Source organism: Gracilinanus agilis, chromosome 3, assembly GCF_016433145.1.
Source record: "Gracilinanus agilis isolate LMUSP501 chromosome 3, AgileGrace, whole genome shotgun sequence".
NCBI lineage: Eukaryota > Metazoa > Chordata > Mammalia > Didelphimorphia > Didelphidae > Gracilinanus > Gracilinanus agilis.
In genome coordinates this window covers 648,510,541-648,534,909 of record NC_058132.1, presented here as the reverse complement: position 1 = coordinate 648,534,909, position 24,369 = coordinate 648,510,541, and the positions used below count along the sequence as shown (strand labels likewise).

General features: G+C 43.7%; 1 protein-coding gene across 1 annotated transcript in view; it reads left to right on the top strand.

Annotated features, from left to right (window-relative positions):
* The window catches only part of GAL3ST2 (galactose-3-O-sulfotransferase 2), a 111,566-nt gene that overhangs the window by 78,061 nt on the left and 9,136 nt on the right, over window positions 1–24,369 (top strand). The window contains exons 2-4 of the mRNA XM_044669512.1: window positions 18,616–18,720; window positions 19,254–19,340; window positions 22,946–23,204. Of these exons, the coding sequence (XP_044525447.1) occupies window positions 18,616–18,720; window positions 19,254–19,340; window positions 22,946–23,204 (451 nt within the window). The remainder of the gene's footprint in view (window positions 1–18,615; window positions 18,721–19,253; window positions 19,341–22,945; window positions 23,205–24,369) is intronic.

Here is a 24,369-nt window from a genome sequence, read left to right as displayed (position 1 = left end):
ACTAGGTCCTGGGCATTGGAGTTAAGGGCAATAATGGGAGGCTGTATTGATTTTGGTTATGGGAAGTTCAGGAGCTAAAAATCCGAGTAGGGAAATGGGACTGAGCCCGTTTGGGTAAATATACATAAGTAACTGAATTTGATGATAATAGAAACCGGGCAATAAAAGAGATCAGATCTGAGCAGGGATTAGGAAACTGAGAGCGTGAGTAACACCGACTGGTCTGTTCCTGCCATGAAATGGATATTCTGTGTGGGATAAACAGGGGGCTCAGGCTGGAAGCCATCAGGATCCAGATGGGCTTCCCAGAACTTGCAGAGCCATCAGGGCAATGCCTCTCCACCTGGGCATTCGTGAAAGATGCCTGGGCTAAGCTGGAGGGTTACCTGCTGGCAGATGTAGACTCTGGACTCTGAGTTCAGGCCAGTGCCTGCCCATGCCTTGCACCTTCCTTTTTTCTACCTTCACCTAACCACCAAGGGCAGATGCTTTGGTATAGAAGAAAACTTTCCTGAAACAGTCCTCTTAGGGTTGTTTTTAGACCCTAACGGTAAAGAAAAGACCATGAAAGGCAGCACCTAGGATACAGCCCAGCCCTGATTCACAGTGATTCATGAATTTTTGGTTGAGTGAGTGCTGAACCTCCAGGCTGAAGAGAAGGAAGAATTGTAATCCACCAGGAGAAGCCCTGGGGGCATTCTTGAGGTTTTGCATATCTGTGGTTTTCAGCCATGAACCTGAGAGTTCTTTGCCAGCAATGAATGAATTGCTGTTCTGACTGAGCCCTGGGAGTTCCATTTGCCATATTAAAAGGGAGGGGCTGCATGTACCTGAGGAGTGAGCACTCACTGGTATGCTTTACACCAGGCTGTTTACCAAAATAGCTGCGCTGCTGCTCTCCTGCCCTCCCAGCCCAGCCACCACATCTACCCCCTTCCTCATTTAAGCAGAAACAGCTGATGCTGTGAGTCAGTTCCCCAGCCCCCCACTTTTCTGCTGAGAGGAGGGAGATCCCACACTCCCAGGTGACCTTGCCTAGTGCCCTTTTATAATAATCATAATAAAATCAATCCCTTGTGACCCACCGTCATTGAAATATCCCTTCCCTCCTCCTGGGGATCTGCTGTGGCTTGACCCATTGAGAATATTGAGAATATTCCTCCTATGGAACCGCGCCCTCCATCCCATGCCATTTCACCTAAATGACTCTCTCAGAAATGATTAACGATGACGATGACATGGGGTTCACTTACATTTATTCCCTGAGAGACTGTGTGAGGAGAATGTGGGCTAAGGATGGGAAAGTGGCAAAGGGCTAGAGGGAGCCCCAGAATATTTAGCTGCTTCGAATCCCTCCGAGCTATTCTACCTGTTAGAAATGGATTTAGATCAATGTCTTCTCCTTCAGACAGAAAGTCAATGGGCTTGTTTTTATAAAGCACCTACTATGTGCCAGGTGCCATGCCAAGCACTGGGCTCCCATGGAAGGTCAGAAACAGTCCCTTTCCTGAAGCAGCTCTCTAATGGAGAGACATACTAAAAATTCCAAAAACACAAGCTAGGTACAGGATAACCTGGAGAGAACTGGTGAGGTACGGCAATCCGGAAGAGGGAGATGGAAAAGCTTCTTGTAGAAGCTGAGATTGAAGCTAAGACTGGAAGGAAGGCAGGAGGTGAGGAAGGAGAGAATTCCAGGCAGGGGAGACAACTTAGGCCTGGGAAGCTGACTGAGTAGAAGAGCTGATAAAAACAGCAACACCTACTGAATGGCAGGAAAACCTCTAACTGGTAACATCTGTTAAATAGCAGGAAAACCTCCAAACAGCTACATCTGCTAAATGGCAGGAAAACCCCCAACTGGTAACGTCTGTTAATGTTAGGGTCTGGAATCCTAGACTCCAAGAATGGAGACCCAGAGACAATGCAAGTTCTATGACTAGCGCTAGAGTCACGCCTGAGGGAAGGATTACAGCGGTTATATGGTTATACCAGGGGAATGTTTGCTTAAGCTGCTCAGTTAGATAACAGGGTATTTCTGGGGTGCTGCAGCTCATTCCCAGAAGGGGCCCAGAGGGGTTGTGGTTCACTAACTGCTATAAATCCAAATTCCAACCTTACAATAAATGGCAGGAAGACCCCCAAACAGCAACATCTGCTAAATGGCAGGAAGAACCCTGACCAGTAACATCTGTTGAATGGATGATAGGAAGCATTTGTTGAATCAACATCCAACCCTCCCATTTCCTGAAACTCATACTATATAAGCTGGCTAAGCCCCTCATTCAATAGCCCATTTGCCTTGGAGGCTGTGGGACCCAAGCTCAAGCTTGCAATGAAACAGTACCTCTTGCTTTTACATTATCTGGTGCAGCTGAGAAATGGATCGTCTTGTTAGAGGAACAGCAAGGAGGTCAAGGTCATTGGATAGAAGAGTTTATGGGGGCAAGGTATAAGAAGACTGGGAAGGGAGCCAGCCAGATGGCTCAGTGGGTAGTGAGCCAGGAGGTCCTGGGTTCAAATTTGACTCCAGACACTTTCTAGCTGTTGTTTGGTAAACCAGGAGCACAAACTTAAAATATAATGGTAGTGAGGCACACCTGTAATCAAGGAAATTTAGAGCTCTCAGATTACAAGGCTTCTGGTGATGGTGCATGACCCTGGGCAAGTCACTTAACCCCCATTGTCTGGCTCTTTTTAATTTTAAAATATCAGGAAAGTGAAGCTGCATTTACCTTGAAGCTTGATTTATTTAAATCAGAAGATCAGATGACTATCCCTTGGATAGCATCTTTGAAAGTTAGCCCTGGCTTTGAATTGGTATAGAAAGGTAGGAGGGGTGAGCATTTTGGCAGCAGGTGTTTTGGGGAGCAAGATAGTTGAGGCAGAAAGCTTGAGAAAGGCAGGTGAACGGCAAACCCATTTTCTTTGCTTTCATTTAGACTAGCAGAAGCCAGGGTGCTGGTTGTTTAGATTACAGTGGCAGGAGGAGAGGTATAGTAGTTGAATTGGTTCTGTCATCCCTAAGGTTTGGGTGTGGGTTTTTAAACCCTTACTTTCAGCCTTAGAATCCATATTAAGTTTTGGTTCCAAGGCAGAAGAGTGGTAAGTGCTAGGCAATGGAGGTTAAGTGACTTGCCCAAGTTCACCCAGCTAGGAAGTATCTGAGGTCAAATTTGAATCTAGAACCTCTTGTCTCCAGGCCTGGCTCTCCATCCATGGAGCCACCTAGGTGCCCCCTTCTCACTGTTTTGTGAATGAAGTGCGATTGCTCCTAAGCTTCTGTCCACTTCCTCTATTTTATATTTACGAACAAGTTTATGTTTTCAGTAGTGTCGCTCATGGCTCCCCTCTCAAGACATAAGAGGTTTTAGGCTTTCTTGGTTTTCCTGTTGTAGAGACTGACTGACATGGGTTGAACTTGCCCATAAAGTCATGAGCAGGGCAGCTATGTGGCACAGTGGACAGAGTGCCAAACCTGGATGGGTTGGGAGGATGTGGGTTCAAATCTGGCCTCAGACACTTCTTAGCTGGGTGACCCTGTTGCCTAGCCTGTCCTTCTATCTTAGAATTATTACTAGGAAAGGTAAAGGAGGTAAGGGCTTTAAAAAAATAAATTCCTGGCAGTCCGACTCCATGTGTCTGTCTTTATTCCTTTGCAGACACACAGAGCCCAGAGCTCAAATAGAGGGTTTATCACAAGTGTGTAAGCTTTCCAAGATCTCTCCAAAAAGGATGCAGGACCCAGGGAGTCTTCCTGGACAAGAGCATGTGTGAGTTGTAAGGAGCAAGTTACAGACAGAATGAGATGGAGGGCAAAGCCAGGCCCTGGGCAGTCGTATCCCCTAGTCTAGGGTGAGGCGGTCCTTTCGGAGTACCTGAGGCTTTGAAGAATCGATTGATGGATGAAAAATCCGCAGAGAGAATAACTTGCTCCCAGGCCATCCATTGCTTCTCTGCCTCCTCCCAAACTACTATTTTTTCTCCACACAGCACATGGGGCTTGGTTATGGTCATTCCAGCACCCCAACATGGGGGATGGTTATGGTTTGTTCCCCATCTCTTTTACCACTCAGGAAGACCATCAAATTATGCTCAGCTCCAGGTTTGTGTGGATCCCAGAGAAAAGAGGGAAGGGAAACTGGAGCAGGAGGTAGACCTGGGGGGTTTGTATCCACGAGCCCTAGAGCTCCTGGTCTTTTCTTACTCCATTTGGGGAAATGGATCCAAGCCAGTTTCTATACCCCCTCCCCAGTCAGGCTTCCCAATTGGGATCCATTTGTCAGCACTCAGTTTTGGGTATCACAAAGGTCGATTGCAATGGTTTTTTCTAAAGGTCAAAAAGTAGAACCCCTAATGGATGGGGGTGGGGTTAAGACAAATACTATCAAGCCAGCTATTCGAATGTCAGATTAGTTGTCCAGGCCATTAAAACCACCTTCGATATCCTTCCCTATTCTGTTTATGCACCCTAGGAATATTCTCCTCCTGACATTCAAATGGGTGGAGGTCGCCATAGATTTTTGCAGAATAATTCTAATTTTTGTCTTCATAGTTGGGTCGTAGGTTCACAGGCCTGTTATTATGGGGGTATCTTAGAAATCAGCTGGTCTAATCCCTTCATTTTAGAGATGAGAAAACTGCAGCCCAAGGAGGTCAACTAGCTCACCCAATCCCATAAGTAATAAGTGTTAAGGATAGGATTTGAACCCAGATCCTTAGTCATCTCTGGCATTCTTTTCATTATACTAGGAACAGTTTCATTGGATGGAGGATGCCTTTGGACCACATTATGCCAGGCAGGTAGAAGGCTAGTCCACTGGCAGGTCAACAGTGTGCCTGTCTGGGATGGGTCCTATGGGTGGGTAATGGTCTGAAATGGAAAAGGATGAATCTGCATTTGGGAAATTGTGTACCACTTTCAATAACTCAAAGTCACCCCACCCCGAAACCCCATCTTTTTGGCATAAATATTCCCCAGGTGATGCCATGTGGTTTTGATTCTTGAAATAGCATAACCTGGGAAGGATCAGGGCTCTGCCAATGACTTCTTTCAGGGTTGCTAGGCTGTGCCTGCTCCAAAGTATGCTGAGCAGCATTTAAAATGTCCCCTTTCTTACTCTAAGCAGGATGCTTAGAGGTCAGAGGACTGATCTTGGAGCTGGACAGATTTGGTTTCCATGCCACTTCTGAACCAGCCTGGCTCTGGGCAAATCACTTAATCCTTCAGTTCCCCAAACATCCTGAAGTTAGAATTTAATTAGAATTTAGAATATTAGAATAATTAGAAATTAGAATTTCGAATTCATAGGTTTGGCTGAGACCAAAATTCTGCCTTATCTTTGCTATGCTTCCTGCCCTCCTAAAGCCCACTACAGCTCTATTATTCCTTGTCAGCTTAAAAAAAGCTCTTTATCTTCTTAGAATCACCTCCGAGGCAGAAGAGTGGCAAGGGATAGGCAATTGGTGTTAAATGACTTACCCAGGATCACATAGCTAGGAGCCATCGGAAACCAGATTTGAACCCAAGACCTCCTGACTTCACCCCTGATATTCTATCTCTGAGCCACCTAGCTGGCACCCCTCCCTCATCTCCTTGTTAGGATTTGATAATTTCAATTTACATCTGGGCTGAATTAAAGTCCAGTACGGTTTTCTGAAACTCTGACTGTTAGATAAAAAAGGAACCCTTACTTTGTGATAAATCAAGGTTCAGTGGAAACTTTATTTAGAATATTTTTCCATGGTTCCATGATTCATGTTTTTTCTCTCTTCCCTTTTTCCCCAACTCCTGGAGCTGACAAGCAATTCCACTGGGCATACATGTATCATTGTTCAAAACGTGTTTCCATGTTATTCATATTTGCAGTAGAGTGACCTTTTAACATCAAAACCCCGATCCTATCCCTAGCAAAGGACATGATCCATCTTATGTTTTCCTTCTGTTTTCTGCTCCCACAGTTCTTTCTCTGGATGTGGATACATTCTTTCTCCTAAGTCCCTTGGGATTGTCCTGGGTCATTGCATTGTTGCTGGTAGTTAAGTCTATTACATTCCATCAGGCTACAATGTATCAGTGTCTGTGTACAGTGTTCTGGTTCTTCTCCTTTCGCTCTGCATCAGTTCTTAGAGGTCTTTCCAGGCAGTGGAACTTTTAAAAGCCTCTGCTGGAGACTTTGCTTATGGCTTTGCTATCTGTCTGTAATCCTTGCCTCATAGCCCTTTTGCATGGAACTCTTCCCATTGGTGGAGAGTGATTATTCAATGCTCCATGCTTTTGAGAGGGCCACCATTGGGAAGAGCATAGGAGAAGAGAAAACCCAGTCTTCTGGCTATGTGTATGAGAGGAGTAGCTGGTTTGGGAAAAGGATTTGGGAGAAGTGGGTCATTTGGAGAAGGTTGGGTCAGAGGATCAGAGACAGAAGGGATCTCAGACCAACTAGTCCAACCCCCTCATTTTACAGATGAGGGACGGTGTCCAGAGAGGTGAGGCCACTTGTCTAGGGTCATGCAGGAAGTGGCACCTGGTCCTCTGACTCTGAAGCTTTGACTTATTCCACTGAACCACAATGGAGGAAGCTTCTCAGGGGCTGTAGTAGAGGACAGTAAGCCCCTGAGGGAGGCTCCGGTTGAGTTTATCAGAGTGTGGCAATAACCATGACTAAGTGGGCACCAGTCAGCTTTGGTTTCAGTTACTTTGTGATCCTTTCTATTTACATAGCTTCCACCACTGGGTAGATGGTTTTCCTGGCTCAGATAATGTGGCCTTGAATGAATGAGTCCATGCTTTCCCCAGGCTTTGCTGTACTGATCACATTCAGAGCTTTTGGTAGCACAGTAATAAGACATTCTATTCACCTGCTCCATGACTTCTCTTTTTTTCCCAATTGACCTTGACCAGCATTGACTTTGTTTCCTGTTCTTTGCTATTATAATACATAATGAAATGTGTTGAGTGATTGATTGGAGGCACCCAGGGACAAGGGACTGACTGCTGAGGGACTCCTGGGGGATGGTTACCCAGTGTGGATGGGAAACTGGGCTGGGCTGGCAACTGGCTTTGGGAAAAAATAGGGGTGGGGTGATTTAGGATGCCCCCCATGATGCTGCCATCCAGACCCAGTTCCTGTATGCTAATTGCAGCTCTGATGAAGGATGAAGGCTCTTATTTTTATTTCTGAGTAGTGGACATCTCTGTGCTCGACCTGGGTCTCAGTTGTAAGGAGTCAGCACTCCTAGGGCATGTCAGGTCTGGAGTAGAGAGGAAGACTTGGAGGAATGGAACCAGCATCCTATCAGCTGGTCAGAGTGCAGGTAGATATACTCTTCTCCCATAATATTTGTTTGCTTCCAGCTAAAATAGGTTCCTGATATCTGACCACTCCCAAGTATTATCTCATTTTATCTTCCCAACTGCCCTAGGAGGTAGATATTATTATCTCCTCCATTTTACAGATGGGGAAACTGAGGCAGAGAGAGGTTAAGTGACTCACTCAGGGTCACAGCTCGTGAGTGTCTCAGGCTAGATTTGAACTAAGGTTGCCCTGACTCCAAGTCCAGCACTCTCTCCACCTAGCTGGCACAGAGCTCATTCCCTGAATACCTTCACCACCTGGCAAAAGTGGGCAGGGGAGTCAAAGGAGGTTTCCATTTCTGGGAGTCCTATGATCACAGGTTTAGAGCTGGAGGGGACTTTTGGGGTTTTTTGCTCAATCTCCCTTTTTACATATGAGGAAACTGAAGTGGAGGAACATGAAGAGACTTGGCCACATTACAAGGGTAAGGAGTTGCAGAAGGAAGAGTTTGCATTCCTAGTTGCACTATCATCGTACCTTCCTTATTTTTCTTGCCCAACCTTTTTGGAGAGCAGATTGGAATGACTCCTTAGAGAGTTATCAAGCCGTGTGTGTATACCCTTAGATCCAGCAATACCACTGCTGGCTCTGCTTGCCAAGGAGATTAGGGAGAGATGAGAAGAACCCTTATGTCCCCAAATGTTCCTAGTAGCTCTCTTTGGGGTGATGAAGAACTGGAAACCAAGGGGATGCCCATCCATTGGGGAACGGCTGGACAAATTGTGGGATGGAATTGTGGTGGAATACAGCGCCGAACAAACATTGAAAAAAACCCTGGAAAGATCTGTGTGAGATAATGACCAGTGAAATGAGTAGAACCAGGAGAACTCTATACACAGCCATGGAATGAATTCTGGAAGAAAAATCCGAGACGGTGACCTCCAGAAAGCGAACAGGAAGATAAAACATGAAAGGTTCAATTTATATCAACATGGTGGCCTCCATGACGATATCTTAGGGTAGGAGGGGTTGGACACTGGGGGATGGGATCTATTAGGTAGATATGAAGAAAAGTAAATTAGCTGCATAGGAGATCTGTGATTTTGTTTGTGTGATTTCTTCTTCTTTGTACATGCAAATGCTTGTTCTGTTTGGATTTGTAAACATTTAGTATAATAATAAAAAAAATCATTATGGCTCTGGGTGGGCAACATTAGTAACAACATAGTAATAACAATAGAGTCAGAGGGTTAGGAGTGAGAAGGGAAGATGCCAAAAGCAGGAATTGGAAGCTCAAGAACAGAATTTGGGGTCATTTTCTAAGTCATACCCCAGAATTCAGAACCTGAGCCAAGGAACACTTCCTTCTACCTTCACCTGTGTAAGCCTGAAGCTTGGGGAGGCTGGACTGCTAGCAAATGGGGATGGAGAAGAGCTTTTGAGCCAGCTAATGACTTATTAATTGCTTCCTGGAAGTTTTTTGAAAGTCTGGTGGAGGCTGCTTTGGTCTTCGCTTCAACATTTCAGGTGTCACCTGGAAAAATGGACCCAGTACACACTCATCCTATACTTGCTCTCATGTATGTGTCTATGTCAACATATACATGTATATATGCACATTTGTATATATGATCACAGAATCAGAGATTTATGGTTGGAAGGGATTACAGGAGCCACCTAGCCCAATCCCCTCATTTTATAGATGAGGAAACTGAGGCACAGAGCAGTTCCCCACAGTCATGTAGATGGTAAGTGGCAGGGATAGGATTTGAACTCAGATCTTCTGACTCTAGCACTCTTTCTATCATATGTTACATCCACTCAAGTGGATCTGAGATCTTCTCCATGCAGATGTTCCCACAAATAATGCTGCTCACAGCCCATTCCTTTCTGACCCATTCTGCATGGCTCTTGTCCATCCCCTCCCCTAAGTTCACCCCTGGGGAGCCACATGACAGTCTGGAAACCTTCTTCCTGGTAGGTGGTGGTGTGAAACGCTCCAGCTGTCCACTGGTCATCTCCTCCATCCTCTCAGGAGACATGCTCATCTTGTTTTTCAGCCTCTTTTCCCGGAGGACAATCATCCTTTACCCATATTCCTCAGCCATTAATTCCAGACCTTCTATATAAACCAGAAAAAGTCACATACTTGTTTCTGCTGAGAAAGAATGCAAAGTCAACACTTAGCACACTTCTTTGCTCATTTAAGATTTCCACTGTAAAGGCAAGATGGGATTTATTTAGCTTTCATGTGCCTGCAATTTTTTGTCCTGTCCCTTAAATCAGGTTTTATTGGTGATAAGGAAATCCTGATCTTCTTCTAGCTGCTAATTTACTTCTTTGTGCTTTGATTTGGACTTTTATCTTAGCTCTTTTTTTGGGGGGGGGGGTCTAGAAGATTTGTGGAGACTCCCTTGGAGTGGAAGTCCTTCACCAAAGGCTGATCAATATCTCCTCTGTCATTTAGCATCTTAGCAGCAGCTGTTCTTTCTTTTCCTTTTTCTTGTGTTAAACCTATACTTTCTGTCTTAGAATCAATACTGTGTATTGGTTCCAAGACAGGAGAGTGGCAAGGGCTAGGCAGTGGAGGTTAAGTTACTTGCTCACAGTCACACAGTTAAGAAGTATCTGAGACCAGATTGGCCTTCAGGACCTCTCATCTCTAGGTCTGGCTCTCAATTTCTTGAGTCACTTAGCTACCCCATGCAGGTGGGCTTAACCTGGGGTCTGTGGAAAGATTGTTGGGAGGTTCTTGAATTTGGACAGGAACAATTACATCTTCATTTTTACTAACCTGTAACTGAAAATGAGCATTTCTTTCAATTATTTTGACATTCTGTGAACAGGTCTATAGACAAATTTAAAATATTATTTAAAAATATTAATTCTTATTTCCAAATATTCTCCCTCCTACCACCCTCTCCTTTATCTATTGAGAAGGCAAGAAATATAACATCCATTACACATATAAAGTTATGTAAAACATAAAAAAGCAAGGAAAGCAAACTAAAAAATAATATTCTTCAATCTGTATTCAGAGTTCATCAGTTCTCTCTTTGGAGGTATGTGAGCATTTTTCATTTCAAGTCCTTTGGAATTGCCCTGGATCACTGTTTTGATTGGAGTACCTGAGTCTTTCACAGTTGATCATCGTTTTAGTATCACTGTTATTGTGTGCAATGGTCTTCTGGTTCTGCTCTCTTTGCTCTGTATCAGTTTATATAAGTCTTCCTAGGTTTTTCTGAAACCATCCCCTTTATTATTTCTTTTTTTAAGGTATTAAGTATTCCTTCCCCCAATTATATGTAAAAACAATTTCCAACATTTTAAAAAGAATATTGATTTTTGAATTCTCTCCTTCCTTCCCCCTATGCCCCACCCTCCCTGAGATGGAAAGCAATGTCATATAGATTTTACATGTGCAATCATGTAAATCATTTCCCAATATCAATCCTTTTGGGGAAGGAAACTCGAATAAGAAAAAAAAAGAAAGTGAAACAAAGTTCGCTTTGATCTGGATTCAGACTCAGTTCTTTTTCTCTGGAATCAGATGACATTTTTTTTTTTTTTAATCATGAGTCCTTTGAGATAGTTTCCTGAGAATAGCTGTTATTCATAACTGTTCAATGGAAAGTATTCCTTTCACAGTACAATAGTCTCCTGGTTTTGCTTATTTCACTCTACTTCAGTCATCACTGCCCTATGGGGTAGGATAGCTTTCTATGCCCAATTTATTGTGTATCTTCTTCCCTCATTGAGCCAAATCTGATGAGAGTAAGATTTACATGTTTTCTTCCCATTCCCATATTCCCCTCCACATGCCCCTTTTAGGTGCAATAATTTTTTTTTTTTATCCTGGGACTCCATTCTTGGAGCATAGGGCCACAACCAGTAGGCAATGGTCACGCTGTCGCTCAGGGTCACCCAGCTGGGAAGTGTCTGAGGCCAGACTTGAACCTGGGACCTTTCGTCTCTAGGCCTGGCTCTCAATCCACTGAGCTAGCCCAGCTGCCCCTACTTAAGGTTGCAGTTTCTTTAGCAGATGTAGTTTTACAGGGTGGGGTTGCTAGCCCCACGCCCAACCCTCCTCCTTTTTCATCCGGGCTATATTATATGCAATAATTAGCTCCATTTTATTTTCCCCTTCATCCTCCTCCCAATGCATTCCTCTTTATCATGCCTCATTTTAATTTAATTTTTTATATCATCCCATCATGTTAAACTCACACCTGACTTTCTGTCTATGTATTTTCCTTCTAACTGGCCTAATAACATTCTTTGGTGTTAACAAAAATCATCTCTCCATGTAGGAATGTTTACAATTTTACTTTGTTCAATGTCTTTTGATTCTCTTTTCCATTTACCTTTTTATGATTCTGTTGAGTCTTGTGTTTGAGAGTCAAATTTTCCATTCAGTGCTGGTCTTTTCATCAGGAATGTTTTAAAGTTCTCTTTTTTACTAAATATCCATTTTTTTCCCCTGAAGGATTATGCTCAGTTTTGCTGGGTAAGTGAATTTTGGTAAGCTCCTTTGCCATTTGGAATATTATATTCCATACCCCTCAGATCTTTTAATGTAGAAGCTGCTAAGTCTTCTGTTATCCTGACTGTGGCTCCACAATATTTGAATTGTTTCTTTTTGACTGCTTGCAATATTTTCTACTTTACATGGGAATTTTGAAATTTGGCTATAATATTCCTGGGAGTTCTCCTTTGGGGATCTTTCTTTTTTTAAAAAATTTTTATTTAATTAATTAATTTAGAACATTTTCTCATGGTTCTAGGATTCATGTTCTATCCCTACTTCCTCCCACCCCCTCCCATAGTCGATGCACAATTCCACTGGGTTTTACATGTATCATTGATAAAGACCTATTTCCATATTATTGATATTTGCACTAGGGTGCTCATTTTGAGTCAATATCCCTAATTATATCCCCATCCTCCCATATGATCAGGTAGTTGTTTTTCTTTTGTGTTTCTACTCACACAATTCTTCCTCTGAATGTGGATACTGTTCTTTCTCATAGGTCTCTCGTAGTTGTTCTGGATCACTGCATTGTTGCTAGTAGATAAGTCCATTATATTTAATTTTTTTTAAACCCTTACCTTCTGTCTTGGAGTCAATACTGTGTATGGTTCCAAGGCAGAAGTGTGGTAAGGGTAGGCAATAGGGGTCAAGGGACTTGCCCAGGGTCACACAGCTGGGAAGTGGTTGAGGCCAGATTTGAACCTAGGACCTCCCGTCTCTAGGCCTGGCTCTCAATCCACTGAGCTATCCAGCTGCTCCCCCCCATTACATTTAATTTTACCACAGTGTATCTGTCTCTGTGTATAATGTTCTCCTGGTTCTGCTCCTTTCACTGCATCAATTCCTGGAGGTCATTCCAGTTCACATGGAATTCCTCCAGTTCATTATTCCTTTGAGCACAATAGTATTCCATCACCAACAGATACCACAATTTGTTCAGTCATTCCCTAATTGAAGGGCATCCCCTGTTTTCCAGTTTTTTTTGGCCACCACAAAGAGCAAGGCTATAAATATTTTTGTACAAGTCTTTTTCTTTATGATCTCTTTGGGATATAAACCCAGCAGTGGTATGGCTGGATCAGAGAGCAGGCAATCTTTTAAAGCCCTTTGGGCATAGTTCCAAATTGCCATCCAGAATGGTTGGATCTATTCACAACTCCACCAGCAATGCATTAGTGTCCCACTTTTGCCACATGGGGATCTCTTTCTTGATGGGTAGATTCTTTCCATTTATATTTTGTCCTCTAGTTTTAGAATATCAGGGCAGTTTTTCTTGATGATTTCTTAAAAGATGATGTATAAGTTCTTTTATTGATTGTGGCTTTCATGTAGCCAATAATTCTTAAATTATCTCTCCTGAACTGATTTTCTAGGTCAGTTGTTTTTCCTATGAGATATTTTATGTTTTCTTCTATGCTTTTTTTCATTCTTTTGATTTTGATTGTTTTTGGTGTCTTATGGAGTCATTAGCTTTCACTTGCTCAATTCTAATTTTTAAGATATGATTTTCTTGAGTGAGCTTTTGTACCTCCTTTACCATTTGGCCAATTCTACTTTGTACAGATTCTTTTTTTCTCAGTGAATTTGTGTACCTCTTTTCCCAAAGGGCCATTTTGTCTTTCAAGAAGTTTTTCTCTTCAGTGTATTTTTGTATATCTTTTCCCATTTGGCCAATTCTGCTTTTTAAAAGAGTTCTTCTCTTTGAAAATTTGTGTCTCTTTTACCACTCACCTTATTCTGTTTTTTTTAAGGTATTAACTTCTTCTTTTTTAAAGGTATGAATTAAGGTCTTTGTTTGTTTGTTTTTTACCAAGTCATTGACTTTTTTTTCATGAATTTCCTGTATCACTCTCATTTCCTTTCCCAATTTTTCTTCTAATTCTCTTATTTGTTGTTTAAAAAACCTTTTTGAGCTCTTCCATTAATTCTTTTTGGGACTGAGAGCAATTCATATTTTTCTTGCAGGCTTTGGATGCAGCAGTATTGACTTTGTTGTCTTCTGCGTTTGAATCTACCCTGCCACCAAAATAACTTTCTATACTGAGTTTCTTTTTTTGTACAAGGAGGTCCTTTTCTTTTCTCTTTGATCTCTTTGGGGTATAGACCTAAGAGTGCTATTGCTGGATCAAAGGGTATGCAAAGTTTTAAAACCTTTTGGGCCTGGGTCCAAATTGTTCTCCAGACTGGTTGGATCAGTTCACAGCTACACCAGCAGTATACTAATGTCCCTATTTTTCCACATCCTCTCCAACATTTGTTATTTTCCTCAAAGTCCATTTACATAAGATTCCCTCGTTGGTGATTGCTTCACCAGTACTCCAGACTTGCAAGAAGTCATTTAGCTTCTTGCCTTGAGAGAGAGAGAATCCCTCCAGGTGATTTTTCCTAGGAAACTAGGAAAGGCACTCTGCAAATCTGAAATGTGGGCATCTCTAGTCTGATATGCTCTTTTCATGGTGCCTGGCACTTAGGCAGCACTTATCAAAGGCTTATTGACTATCCTCAGGAGAACAATTAAGTGAGGCAATTTAGCCTATTCCCCAGGGTCCTTCCTATTCTTTTTTTAAAAACCTTACCTTATATCTTAGAATCAGTACCATGTATTGATTCCAAGGCATATATGAGTGATAAGAGCTGGGGGTTATGTGACTTGCCCAGGGTTATACAGCTAGGAAACATCTGAAGCCAGATTTGTACCCAGGATCTCCTGGCTCTCTATCCACTAAGCCACCTGACTGTTCCCCTTCCTCTTCTCTTTTGATAAATTAAAGCAGTTAGTAGCACCCAGGCTCATTGCCAATCCCATCCTCAGCTGTGCCCCTGATGGGCAAAGTAGTACATGTGGCAACCCCAGGCAGCCTGGTCAAGTCCAGATTATCAAAAGAATGGGAGGGATGTGTGTGTGTGTATGCATATAGCATGTGAACTGTGTTTTTTGTGTGTGGTGTGTATGTGTGCTTGATATGTGTGTTTGGTGTGTGTGTTTAAGCAGCCATAGCCACCAACAGCAGTACTGTTTTACAAAATATGTTTTATTTTCCCTCCAATTTAATACTTTTGGTTTGTCTCTTTAAAATAACCATTTCTCTCTCTACCTCCCCACACTGAATTCTTCCTTGTCACAAAGACAATCTAAGTGTGGTGGGGCTAGGTCAGAGTATCTCACTCCCTTGTTTGGGGGATGTGTTGAAGGACAGGCACTTTGCAATGATACTGCTTCTCCTTAACGTTGTTTTGGTGCCTGGGAACAACTGAGTCAGGGGACCTGTTTCCCCAAAAGGCTCTGAGAGGTCCAGAAAGTCTTTACTCTGCCTCTCTTTGGAGTGTTTTGCTTTGCTTATGAGCTTGAGAGGTTGGAAGTTCTTGGGTTAATGGTGTCTACTCTACTCAAGAAGGTGCTTCCTGTTGGTACACTTCTGGGAGAAGATGACCTCAGACAGGATCATTGTCTTGCTGGCCAGAAGAGTTGGACTTGGCCGTTTCCCTGAAAGCTCAAGGCTTTAGTGAATAGGAACTCTCTGTTCAGTGATTTTCTTTCCCTCTCTGGGAAATGTAATGGGTGTGGTGAATATTCTCTTATGTTTTAAATATATATTACTGTGTACTTATGAGTCTTGTATTTTGAACATTTCTTTTGTAATGAAGGAAGTAAATAGCTGTCCTATACCTAATATTGATTTTACACTTGAATACCTTTCTTGAAAAGGGACCCCACTAATCCCTTTTGAAGAACCTCTAAGAACTAAAATTAAACCTTGTGTTTAAGAGATTTTCTTCTAATTTACACTCTGGGGTGGGGATAGGATGAATCAGAGAGAGTGACATAGACTTGATTCCTTCTTACTGTGGTCAGGCTGCTCTTGGGATGAATCTGGGACTTCTGCCAGTCCAGAACAAAACCCCTTTGGGAAAGATGTTCTCCCTGGGCTGTTGGTAAAATCTAGGAGTTTTGTTCCTGATCAGGATATTACCTATAGGGATAGAGAGGTGGCTCAGTGGATTGAGAGCCAGACCTAGGGAGAGGAGATTCTGGGTTCAAATCTGACCCCAGACACTTCCTAGCTGTATGTCCCTGGGCAAGTCCCTTAAACCCAATTGTCTAGCTCTTATTGCTCTTCTGCCTTGGAACCAACACACAATATTGATTCTAAAATGGAAGTTAACGGCTTTAAGAAAAAGATGTTACCTAAAGTCTAGGGGACCCCTCCTTTCACAAAGAGAGTCTTCTGGCTTGGGCAGATGTGGGAGCCTGTGCCCCAAAAGGAGAGAGAAAGACCATTCTTTTCTTGTGCTTTCTGGTTCTTTTTGCCTCTTAAACAAAGCTTAGGATTGACTGATCATTAAGGTCTCCATGAAAGGGATGGGCAAGGTCTCTTCTTAAAAATTCCTCAATGTACAAAATAGTAGATATTATATCTAGGGCCTGTTCATGTCCCCCACAAAGAAAATGCTTCAAGCACCACAGACTCAAACAGCCATTGACAAACAAGTAAAACATGACACCATACATAACATATTACTTTTATTATATTTTCTTGGAAGGTAATGACATTTGGGGGACTTGTAGAACTACTGAACTGATACTTCACTTATGACCCAGGCTATTTGGGCAACTCCCAAGTTGGCATCTGCTGGCAAGCCATAGCCTGGTTTGGACCTTCTTACTTTTTCATTTGTAGTAAACTCCTGCTGGTGACTGCCTTCTCTTCTGAATTGTAGGGCAACCACTACCTGGAATGAAGGTAGTGATCCTGATCTCTTACACTTATGAGGCTGTCACCAAGATGAGAACCATCTACACTCAGGAGAGAAAGCACAAAGTATAAGAGTTAGCTAGGGTCTTGAGATCCTAGCATGTATTCTTTTTTTTTTTCAAACCCTTAACTTCTGTGCATTGGCTCCTTGGTGGAAGAGTGGTAAGGGTAGGCAATGGGGGTCAAGTGACCTGCCCAGGGTCACACAGCTGGGAAGTGTCTGAGGCCAGATTTGAACCTAGGACCTCCTGTCTCTAGGCCTGACTCTCAATCCACTGAGCCACCCAGCTGCCCCCATCCTAGCATGTATTCTTGCTGCCATCTTTGGGTGGTCACCATAGATGGTGTTGGGGAGGAGAGGAAGGCAGAGAGATCCTACTCATCTGCTCCTTTCTGGAAGTCCAAGGTAGAACTATCAACTCTAAGCTACTTGTTTGAAAAAGAAGTAAAGGGGAAATTGGTTCTTTTTTAACCTACTGAGTAAGCAATTCTTTGGCTACATTGTCAATCATCTTCAACCCAGCTCTCAAGCTGATGATCAAAGAGATCACCCAGGAGTCCCTGGTCTACATTTTCTTTAGGAAGAGTCTATTCTATGGATCCAACACCGTGCTTGCTTGGAATGGCCTCCATCATCTCAAAGTGCAAGTCCTTTAGCATGAAGCCAGGGCTCTCCCTCTGGAGCCTGAGTGTTTGCTGAAACAAAGGCAAGAAAACCAGCCTAATTGGGTGAATATACAGAGCAAATCCAAGCTGGAGGTGAGGTGAGGGCATTGAGGAAATGATTCACAAAGTACCTGAAGGAGATGAAAGATATTAGATGTGTAGAAAAAGTCTTGGACTTGTTAATATTTCCAAAAGAAAATGGAAGGAACTCTAATAGCTATCAGCCTACACGCTTACTTTCCCATTTAGATAAATTATTTATGAGAATCATCTACATATGATGAAGGAGGGAGGGAAGGAAATAAACATTTATTGAATACTTTTTATGTTTGGATAATGTGCTGGGCCTGGAGTCATAAAGACTCATCATGAGTTCAAATCTGGCCTCAGACATTTACTAGCTATGTGATCCTGGGCTAGTCATTTAACCTTGTTTACCTCAGTTTCTTCATCTGTAAAATGAGCTGGAGAAGGAAATGGTCAACCACTTCAGAATCTCTGCCAAAAAACTCCAAATGAGATCATAAAGAGTTAGACATGACTAAAACCACTGAATAACAACAACAATGTTCCAGGCACTGTACTAAGTGCTCTAAAATTTCATTTGAGAAGTGGGTAGGTGCTATTATTATCTTCATCTTACATTTGAGGAAACTGAGGCAAATAGATTCAATGGCTTTCCCAGGGTTACCCAGCTAGTAAGTGTCTGAGATTAGACTTGACTCCAGGCCTACCGCACCATCTTAAGCTACTTCCAGATGAAGATGTTTGTAATGAACACTTTTATAGGGACCTTTTGTGGTGGATTCCATCTTTATCATTTCCAAGTGGACTGAATGTTGTATAGAATTCAAGAGTCCCCCTCCCCTAGCTTATTGTTTGTTGACTGTGGAAAAAAATCAAATTTTGTTGCTCAAAAAACGTCTCTTTCCCCAAAAGTCTCTTCCAAGACACCCAAGACACTTTGCAAGATAAAATAATAGAAATAACATCGAGAAGAGGCTGGATTCCCAGAGTCTTCTCTCTCTTTGTCCTCTGGGGACTCTTCCCTCCTTATAGGCTGATAAGGCAGTAGGGGTAGACATCAAGGTAGCTTCATGGCGGGTGAGTGGGTTGGTGGACTGATAAGGGAGACCCCCAAAATGTCAAACTGAGGCTCTGAGATGAAAAAGAACTTGACCAAACAAGAATCCAGGATTTAGACTGTCTTTGGCCTCTAAATCCTTTGATCTTCCATAACATCACGTTTCCTTGTTCTAGTTTAATGAAAGGAGGGGAAATGGTATTATATCTTATGTTTGCCCAGCACCTTTCACTAAGGAGATAGAAGAGTGGTTAGAGATAACCTGCCCAGCCTTCAATTCCCCCATAGCTACAGGTCACAGGAAAATTTCCTGGTGAAAGGATTGTGCAACCCTAATCTGGATGGCATCATCAAGAAAGGTTGTGAAAACTTCCTGGTGGGCTTCCAGAACAGGTTGAACAGCTCTTTCTGGGATGAAGGGGAGGTGTTCTGCCCACACAGGGGGATGGGCAGGAAGACCTTTAGAGGCCCCTTCCCATCTTGGGTTCTTGTGTAGAGATGAATTCCATCCCACTCACTCCCTTTTACAGGAAAGGAAAGACTTTGCCTCCATCTCACTTTGGGGGATTGCAGTGGCTAATATGAGAACCAATGAACCCCCAAGTGGAGGCCACAGGTACATGTATGATCAATGAGGGGGTCAGGGAAGATTCAGAGTAATGTGGGTTCAAATCCCACCTGGGTGACTTTGGACATATTGCTTCATCCCTCTGGGCTTACTTTCCCCATTTGTGGAATGGGGGTTTTGTCTTAGAAGATGGTGACTTGAATCATAGGGAATGGGGGAGAAGGATGAGAAAGTTTGGTAGCCAGAGGTAGTGGAGGAGGGACTAGCGATCCATCAAACTTTGCAGATTGTGGGGGGGGGACTTGGTCTTTTTACCTCTGCAAAGGCTGAATGCTTCTCCTTTCCAATGTCATTCCAGGTACTTCCGTGTCCTCGTCATCCTCCTGGTGCTCTTGGTCCTCCTCTTGGGAAGCTTTCTCAACACAGAAGTCAGATTGCTGGCCCCGTAAGTTGGTTGTCGATACAGAGGCGCTCTGTGGGGGCTCGACACACAGGATTGTCTGTGTATATAAGCCCCATGCTTTGGACAGGAGGCAGGTGGGGCAAGATGGCGTAGGGAGAAGAGCGTTTGCTGTTTTTAGAATTGGAGGAAGTGAGTTCAAGGCTTAGATCTGTCATTTGCTCCTTGTGTATGACCTTGGGTAAATTTCTTTATCTCTCTAGTTCTCAGTTTTTCCATTAAAAAAAATTTCATTTTTCCAAATGGCATATTGAAGCTCTGGGAGCTGAGAGTCCCACCTTGATTGACAGGTGAAGACCGTTGGACCTCAGAATGTTCCCAGAGGCCATGAGGACAGGGGAGAAAGTGCTTGGCCAGGGCGGGTATAAATACCCTGGCAGCCCCTGACATGGGGTTTTTTATTTCCCCTTCCCTTCTTCTTTGGACCTTGGATCTGTGGACCCTGGTCTATTGGGAACTGAGGCTTTGCTTGGCTAAGTCTTGCAAGAACTCCTGTTTGAACCCATTGACATTGATCGACCTGTATCCAGACCGTGAATCCTCTGATTCTTCTGTCCCTAGACATTTAGGCATCCAAACCATCCTTAGATATCTAGGGATCCCGGGCCCGGGAGGGATCCAGGAAGTGGGCAGGAGAAGAAGAAGAGGGTGGAAAGGGTGGTTCCTAAAGGCTGTAGAAGGACATAACATCTGGCAAAAAGAAGGAGCTGAGAGACATCATCCAACAGCTTGCTTGTTCTGGTTTGGCTGCGGCCAGGCTAAGTCAGAGGAGCTGAAGAACAAGCCAGAATCATTAACCAGCCTACAGTCCTGAGGGATTAGTATTGTCAAAGATTAGTGTTAGGGTTTCCTATTCCTCTCCCCATTTCCTAAACATTCCTTCCTTGTCATATATATATATATATATATATATATATATATATATAAAACCCATCAAATACCTTCCTGGAGTGGTTGTATCATCACTTCTCTGGGGAGGGAGCAAACGCAGTCAGATAAACGTGTCCAAGGCTAACAGAGCCCAATACCCACTATTGATCAACCCCAGGTGGGACCTGAAAGGGATACCCATCCACTGACCTGAGGGATCCTGCCTGGGCACTGTTAGAAAGGAGAGAGTTGTTACAACATCTAGCTAGGTGGCAAGACTCAGGTGATCTTGCACTAACCACATATCTAAACTACCACTACTGTCACCAAATTAATAGTGGTAGTATCCAGTTTACCCTCTTATTTTATAACACAAATTACATGTAAAAGCACTTTTTAAATATTTTTTTTAAGTGTTGAGTTCGAAATTCTCTCCCTCTCACCCATCTCTACCCCCTCTCTGAGACAGTACGCCATCTAATATAGATTTTACATGTGCAGTCACATAAAACACTTTCCATGTTAGCCACTTTGTGGAAGAGATCTCAAACGCAAAATAAAGAAGTGGGAAGAACATGAAAAATAATGATTCCATCTGCATCCAAATGCCATCAGTTCTTTCTCGTGAGGTAGAGTTTATCGTAAGTCTTTGCTGTGGTCTCGGATCACTGCTTTGCTGAGAATAACCGGCTCAGTCCAAGTTATTCGCCAAAAAGTATTGCTGCCACTGTGTACCATGTTCTTCTAGTTCTGTTTACTGCACTTTGCAGCAGTTCATGTAAGTCTTTCCAGACTTTTCTGAAATCATCCTGTTTGTCAGTTCTTAGAGCACAATAGTGTTCCATCACAATCATGTACCACAACTAGTTCAGCCATTCTCCAACTGACAGTTTTTCCATGTGTAAGACAAGAGGGTTGGTTCAGTTTTGTTTGAATCTTTGTGACTCCATTTCGGGGTTTTCTTGGCAAAGATCCTGGAGTGGTTTGCCATTTCCTTTTCCAGCCCATTTTACAGATGAGAAAACAGAGACAAACAGTGTTAAGTGACTTGCCCCGAGTTATACAGCTAAAAAGTGTTGGATTTGAACTCAGGTCCTTCCTGATTGCAGGCCCGGTGCTTGGTCCACTTTGCCACCTCGCTGCCCAGGAGTTACTTCTTTCTGGCTCCAAATTGGTAGACCTCTTTGAACAGAAGTAGCCTTGTGGTGTCAGCAGGTCCAGCCTGAGGTAGCAGGGGAATGGCCAGTCTGGAAAGATCTTAATTGGCAGAGCGATGGATGCTTCAGGGTCTGTAGGTTCTCAGTGAGTCAGAGGCACAGTTTAGGCTCTGTAGTAGAAAGGACTGGAGGAAACAAAAGGATCCTATTGGAACATGGTGTGGGATTGGGGAAAAGAAAATGCCTGATTGATTGACTGAGGATACTCTCTATATGTTTGGGCGCCCCTTCCCCAGATCATTTTCCCTTCTGAACGCCTAGTCCTCAGCACCTTATACTCATTCCTTTGAAAAAGCACCAGGTGACCTTGAAGAAGTCACTGGATAACTCTGTCAAACACTGGGTTCCATTTTGGTCCTTTTGTACTTTTCTCATCCCTTTGGATGCCTGGGACCGAGCAGGGGCCAAAATGTTTCTCACTCTGAATCCTTTTTGCTGATGAGACTCTCTGAACCCAGCTAGCACAAAACCCACAGCCCCAAATCCATTTATTAATCACTTACTATGTGCCAGGCATCATGGCTAAGCTCTGGGGATCAAGAGAAAGGCAAAGACATAAAACCCAGTCCCTGCCTGCCCTTGAGGAGCTTACATTCTTCTTGAAACCTTTCCAGCTTGGTGGGATTGATGGGAGCTTGGGCTCCTTTGACTCAGCCTCCAAAGACCCAGAAGCACCTCTATGCTACTCTGAGGGGTCAGGGGAGGATTTTAGTGGCAGGCTTGACTCCTGCAAATGTACACAATTCCCCAAACCTCACCAATACAACATTCTGAAAAGCATCAAGGTTCAACATTTGTCTTCCACGTGGCAGAGAAAGGGCAAGAGCTGGAACAGAGGGATCAGGTGGTGTGGGCTAGCTGGGGTGAGGATGGGCAGGGTGCTAGGGGTACAGGGCCAAGGCCAGAGGGACAGCTAACATATCATGAAATGGCCAGACTATAGAGTGGGGGAGTATCTCAGAGGTAAGCACAGTTCCAGGCCCATAGTTAAAGGGTTAATAGATGTTGACTGACTGAGAAAAGGTGGTCTGAGAGACCTGGAAAGAGAAAGAGGAGAAACTAAGGACAAAGAGCAAGTTTCATGTGAGTGAATGAATGGGAAATTTGGAAGGGTAGAGAAAGGCATTTCAAGAGCTATGGAGAGAGAATCAACAAGACTTGGCAACTGGACAGCTCTGTGGGGTGAGGAAGAGTGGAGAATGGAAGATGATTCCAAGGTTGCAAACCTTGAGACGAGGAGGCTGTGGCACCCTCATAGAAGTGGGGAATTTCAGAGGGAGATGGAGGGGAAGGTCACGAGTTCCATTTTGGACGTGTTACATTTGGGATGCCTATGGGACATCCAGGCAGAGATAGCCAGCGTGTAGCGGGTGCCTTGGACTTGGAGCTCAGGAGATGCCTGGGCTAGATAAATTGTTAGCCAAGGTTTTAGTGAACAAGAGGACTTTATTGGTAACAGCATTAGAAACTGATGAACGATATCTTCCACTCTTCTCTCTTCAGTCTCTTCAGCGACCAGGAATCCTTCCATCCGGTGACCAACATCATGTTCCTGAAGACCCACAAGACTGCCAGCAGCACCGTCATGAACATCTTGTTTAGGTTCACAGAGAAGCAGAACCTCACGGTGGCCCTCCCTGCAGGGCAGCTCTTCCACCTGGGCTACCCCTGGCTCTTCATGACCAAGTATGTGGAAGGATTCAAATCCCTGAATGGGACCTTCAACATCATGTGCAATCACCTGAGATTTAACCCCCCAGAGGTAAGGGCCATGGTCTGCACTGCTCTCACCTGGGTAAATGCAGCACCATCCAAGCTCCTCATTGGGCAGCCTGGCTCAAGCTCAGCACCCCTGAGCATCAGCATGGCAGCTGGATGGAGAGTGGAGTCAGGGAGCCGACTGGGAAGCTACAGAGCAGCACGAGGTCAGTGCTGAGTGAGAGTGTCTTTGGGGTTGATCTGGAAAGGTGGCTCTGTACCGAGAGCCTCATTCTTTATCAAAATTGTAGGTGGGAAAAAGGACAGATTTGAGTGATGCCACATCTTGAAACAAGAGATGGGAGGATGTTGGCTGAGGAGGATTTAGAGTGGAAGGGGACCTTAGAGGAATAGGGTCATAGATCAGAGAGATAAAGGGATCATGAAGGCCACTGAGTTACTCTTCTCATTTTACAGATGAGGAAACTGAGGCTTAGGCACACTATGTGCTTTCATGGCTAGTCTCTGAGTCAGGATTTGAACTCAAGCCTCCTTGTTCAAGGTCAACCTTTGTTCCTCTGCCTCAAATCATGGACCTTGAGATCATTCCTTAGGAGAATATGGCCATGTTGTGAGAAGAGAAGCTCTTGAGGCAGGGGCTCTTTTGCTTTTCTTTTGGTATCTCTGGAGCCTAGCACCGTGCCCGAGGGTGGCATGGTGGGAATTTATGAAAGAACTGTGGATTGGTTGCTAGACTGACTGATAGCCTGCAGAAGAAAAGCCTTTGGGGAGCATCCGTGGGAACTTTTAGCAGAAGCCCACAATGCCTTGCTCAATGCCTCACTTTTGCCTTTCTTTGTTGTGTCCCTAGAGCTTAGCAGGTGTTAAATAAATGCTCTGTGACTGATTGCTATGTGATGGTCCCCCGATCTCCTTCTCTGGGCTTGTAGGCATCCTGCCTAGCCCTTGCATTCCTCTCCTCTTTCCTGGATTTTCCCGAGGCTGCTGCCCTGGCAGTCTTTCTGTACTCATCAGGCTGAAGCCCACCCTTAGGTATTAATCAGCCAATAAGCATTTATTATGCACCTGCTCTCTGCAGGCCCTAAGAATGAATGAATGAAAATAAATGTAGTAAGCATTTAGAGAGTGCCAGGTACTGTGCTAAGTACTGGAGTTCTGGATACAAAAGCTGACGGAGCCCCTACCCTTCAGGAGCATACATTTTATTT